The 5000-nt window shown below is 45.5% G+C and overlaps 1 protein-coding gene across 1 annotated transcript in view; it reads right to left on the bottom strand.

Moving 5' to 3' along the window:
• Nucleotides 1-5000, bottom strand: part of LOC119597267 (LIM/homeobox protein Lhx1-like) — a 58758-nt gene that overhangs the window by 31355 nt on the left and 22403 nt on the right. Inside the window, exons 2-4 of the mRNA XM_037946799.1 lie at nucleotides 1201-1403; nucleotides 478-722; nucleotides 20-187 (exon numbers count right to left, since the gene is read on the bottom strand). Of these exons, the coding sequence (XP_037802727.1) occupies nucleotides 20-187; nucleotides 478-722; nucleotides 1201-1403 (616 nt within the window). The remainder of the gene's footprint in view (nucleotides 1-19; nucleotides 188-477; nucleotides 723-1200; nucleotides 1404-5000) is intronic.

The following is a 5000-nucleotide window of genomic DNA, read 5'->3' as shown; positions in this document are numbered from 1 at the left end:
GATCAGCACCTAATCTTACCTGTATGACTCTCATCGGCAACCCCGTCTCCTTGGCCAGCTGTTCCCGGATGTGCCTCGTGGGTTTGGGTGTCTTGTTGAAAGCGTTCTTGAGGATCTCCAGTTGCTTGGCTTTGATGGTCGTGCGGGGACCTCGGCGCTTGTTGGCACCTTTCTCCTCTTCGCCAGACTGTGGGGAGGGAAAAGGGGAGGGAAAAGGAAGAGGTTGTAGTGAGGTTGTTGGTTGTAAAGGGGGGTTTGGGGATGAGGGGTAGGGGTAGGGAGGGGGTGGGTGGGAAGGAGGCGATGGTGAGAATAATTATCGTGTCGGTGGTCATGGTTGTAATTACGAGAGCATGAGGAATCACGAGGGGATTATGTAACCACTGTGGATTGACGGCATTTTCCCCATCTCGCGAGGACTTTGGGCCGAAACAAAATGAGCAAAAGGCGAAGAAACAAAATGGCGTCGCGACTCACCCGTCTGTCGTCGTCCTTATTCTCGCCTTCGAGCACCTCGTCTTCGTCTTCGGCTTCGTCTCGCGAATTCACACTCGATGCCTTCTCGAGGTCTGTGGTGGGCGGCGCTGAGGGCGTGGCAGGGGTTGCGGGCGTGTTGGGGGCGTGGAGTGTGGTGTTGTCAGAGCCCGGGGAAGTGAGAGAAGTGTCCCCGGTGTCCATGGATTCGATCTCTTCCTCGTCGTCGGACATGACGTACGGGTCGACTTTTGGCGGGAAAAAGACGACAAAAAATTATTAATCCGAAATCCCGCTTTTTTTTTTCTTTTCTTTTGGTTATCTTTTTTTCTTTTCGTGTGTGTGTGTGTCTTTTTTTTTTTTTTTACTTTATTTTAGGTTTTCTTTTTATTTCTTTTCCTATTTCCTTTCTCTCTTTTTTTCCAAACAAGACTTCCCACCGTAAAATTTCAATTCTTTGGTAAATATGTCACACGCTCTGATCATCCCTCTTACTAAAGATAATATATGCTCCAGGTAATGACATCTTTCCGGTTAAATTATTCCGCCGTAAATCAGGCAGCGTAAAATGCATAATCTCCCGGCCACTTAGACCACCCTAAAATTTCACACACTTAAAAATACAAGACTTCCTCCCCCCCAAAAAAAAATATATATATCTATCACACGCCATACTCGTTGGCGAGACCACACCTATCCTAAAGAACAGTAGCCTCCTCGCCTCACCTGTCAGTTTTCCGCTCATGTAGTCCTGTTTGCAAACGAATTTGTTCTCCTCAAGCACGTACAGCTCCTCGCCTGTGGACAGTTGCTTGCGGCAGACGCAGCACGTGAAGCATTTGAGGTGGAAGACGCGGTCGCGGGCCTTCCTCACCAGGTCCTGGGGGGAGATACCCTGCAGGCAGCCCGAGCACTTGGTTCCGAAGCGCCTGTTGGGTCCCGGGAGGGGAAAAAAGGGGAAAAAAGGGGAGCGTTAGTTGGTGTGTTATGATAACGATCATCTTCTTCTTCGTGTTTTTTTTTTTTTTTTTATTCTTGAATCGGTAAGTGGGTATTTCTTTTTTTTTCCCATGTGGGTTATTTGAAAAAGGAGGGTGTAATTTATAGAAGGTTTGGTTTAAAAAAAGGGAAATGGTTAGTATTTTCCATGCAGGGTAGCTTAAAAAATAATAATGATGGATTCATTGCTATGTCTAGTGTTAGAAATGCATTAAAAACAGGAGAGATAAGGAAATCGAGAGATAAAGAGAGATAGCGAAACGGAGACAGATCGAGAGCGACATAGAGAGAGAGAGAGAGAAAGAGAACAAGAGAACGAAACGGAGAAAGAGAGGCCAAGAAAAACAGAATAGAATACCAAAATAAGAAAACCAATTAACCGCGCTTATTTTCCCCTCATCCCTCCCCCCTCCCCCCTTAAGACACCCTCCCCCCGAAACTCATACGGCACATTTCGAAAACACACACACACACACACACACACACCAAACAAAAACACACACACCCACAAACAAACACACACACACAAACAAACACACACAAACACACACACGTTATTGCGTCGCCGAGAATGAAGACATAAAACTCGCCCGCGCTGAGGGACGCAAGCACCCGTACCCGAGAGCAACAGCGCCCGTTTCTCCACGCCCACGCAACGGATCGCAACACCTTTTGGGCGCCGCGCCACAATTAAAACAACGAACCGGCAACGAGGCCCAGTGTTTCGATACGGGCGTGCGTTATAAGCCCTTGATTTGGTGCGTTTGTTAGAGGCGGTTCGCATCGCGGCGGAGGTTCTGCTCGGGCATAGCCGGGGCGTCGCGGAGGATTAGCGTGGTTTGTCCTTCGGTGTGTGGGTCGGGAGATGGAGGGAGGTTGCAACGGAGGGAGATTGCAACGGAGGGAGAATTGGAGGGAGAAGTTGGAGGGAGGTTGCAACGGAGGGAGATTGCAATGGAGGGAGAAGTTGGAGGGAGATTGCAATGGAGGGAGAAGTTGGGGGAGATTGCAATGGAAGGAGATTGCAACGGAGGGAGAGAGAGACAGTGAGAGAGAAAGAGAGAGAGAGAGAGAGAGAGAGAGAGAGAGAGAGAGAGAGAGAGAGAGAGAGAGAGAGAGAGAGAGAGAGAGAGAGAGAGAGAGAGAGAGAGAAAGAAACAATAATACCAATAACAATAACCACAATAACAAAGACCACATCACCACCAACAACAACAACGACCATTGTAACATAATAATAAAACTAATAATAACAATAATAATCCAAGCTCCAAGCGTTAAAAAAAATAATAATAGTAAAAAAAATAAAAAAATCGGTGCCGCCAAATGGAAAATGTGTCGGATCCATCTTCGCTCTCGCCGGCCGCGCCAGTGCCATCTGCCGGCCGAAGGAGGCAACTACGAAGACGCCGGAGAGACAAAGAGGGTCTTGGGTGGGTTTCTTGCAAGTTATCGTGCAAAGTTTTGCTTGCTTTTTTTAAGAAGAGAGGAGAGGGGGGAGATGAGAGAGAGAGAGAGGGAGAGGATAGGCGGAAAAGGAGAGAGAGAGAGAGAGAGGAGAGAGAGAGGAGAGGGAGGAGAGGAGAGAGAGAGAAAGAGAGGAGAGGGGGAAGAGGAGAGAGAGAGAGAGAGAGAGAGAGAGAGAGAGAGAGAGAGAGAGAGAGAGAGAGAGAGAAAGACAGTGAAAGCGTGATACAACTCGAGATAAAACAGACACACAGACAGAGACAGAGAACCCGAGACAGAGACAAAAGAAAGAGAGAGAATGAAGAAAGAAGAAGGATAAAAATAACGAAAAAAAGAAGAGGAAAAAAAGAAAGAGAAAGATTGAGAGGGAGAGAAGGAAGAAGGGTTGATGGAAAAGGGGCGTCCGGACCATCTGCAACCTTGCAACCGAGCTGCAACTTGACAACAGGCTTCTCCCTCTCCTTCTTCTGCAGGGAGCAAATTAATGATGACAATGAGTGAGACCTAATGTGTTGAAATGACACTGCGCTCTCGTCCCGGCGCGCCCTAACTTTTGCCATCAACTTCTTTCCTTGGGCTCTCGCAGATGGGGGGGGGGGGAAGGGGGGGGGATTAGGAGGAGGGGGGGAAAAGGGCGAAGGGGGAGGGGGAGGATTAGGAGGATGGGGGGGAGGGAGGAGGGGGAGGAGGGGGAGGGGAAGGGGGAGGAGGATGGGGGAGGAGGATGGAGAGGGGAGGGGGGGATTTGGGGGTAGGGGGAAGGAGGGAGAAGGAAGATTAGGAGGATGGGGGAGGAGGGGGGGGGATTGGGGGTTTTGGGGGGATGGGGAGGAGAGGGGAATGAGGGGGGGGGGGTAACTGACACCCTCATCCCCCTCATCTCCCCGCCTCCTGCTGCTCCCCATTACCCTCATTTCCATGCGGGGATACGTCTTCTCTTTACTATTCCCCTCAGCCTGTTTTTTTGTTTGTTGTTTTTCTTATTTATCAATTCATTTATTGCTTGATTTTATTTTATTTTTTTTTTGAGAGAGAAATTGTCTCTCTCCTTCCTCATTTTCTCCCTCCCTTCCTCCTTTATCTATTTTTCCTTCTTCCTCTTTCCTCATCTCCCTTAATCTTCCACTTCTCTTTTTCCTCCTTCTTCCTTCCTTTCTTTTTCCCCTTCTCTTCTTTCTCCTTCTTCCTTTCCTCTTCTCACTCTTTCCTCCTTCCTTTCTTCTTCTCCCTCTTTCCTCCCCCTTTCCTCCTTCCTCCTTCTTCTCTTCCCTCTTTCCCCCTTCCTTTCTTCTTCCCCTTCTCTTCCTCCTTCCTTTCCTAAAACCTCAAAATTTCCCTTTTTTCCAAATTAATAAATTAATTCTTTTTCTCTTCTGGGCGAATGCGGTAGAAAGGAAAATTGAGATAAAACACAATACATCAAAGAGACAACAAAACGAACTAAAGAAGAAGAAGAAGAAGAAGAAGAAAACGAACAAAAAGAAGAAGAAGAAGAAGAAGAAGAAAAAAAACGAACTAAAAAAAAGAAGAAGAAGAAAAAAAAAAATAAAAAAAACAGAAAAAAAAAGAAAACCAGGGATAAAAAAAAATAAACAAAAAGACAACAACGAAAAAAAAAAAAGAAGAAATAAGTAATAAAAAAAGGAAAGAAAGAAAACTGTCTAAAAACATTTAAAAAACAGAGGCTCGAGATGCCACTCCGAACGAGCGAAAATCACCCGTAATAACTACACGAGCGAAGAAAAGAAATATATATATATTTTTTTATGATTATGAAAGAAAAAAAACGAAAATGCAAAAGAGAGGAAGGTACTTCGTTGCAAAATATGAAGGGAAGATTTTAATGCGTTTCATGGCAATAATAACAAAGATAACGATAATGATTATAATAAAAATAATGATATTGGTAATAATAGCAAAAGTAATGATGATACCATTAACGATAGTCGTGATACAATAAATCCCTCGCTACCTATTTACCTATCTATCTATTTATATGTCTATCTATTTATCTATTTATATCTATATATCTATCTATCTATATTTATAAACACCACACA

This window comes from Penaeus monodon, chromosome 39 (genome assembly GCF_015228065.2).
Source record: "Penaeus monodon isolate SGIC_2016 chromosome 39, NSTDA_Pmon_1, whole genome shotgun sequence".
NCBI lineage: Eukaryota > Metazoa > Arthropoda > Malacostraca > Decapoda > Penaeidae > Penaeus > Penaeus monodon.
The sequence above is the reverse complement of the archived record's forward strand: the minus strand, read 5'-3'. Positions and strand labels throughout refer to the sequence as shown.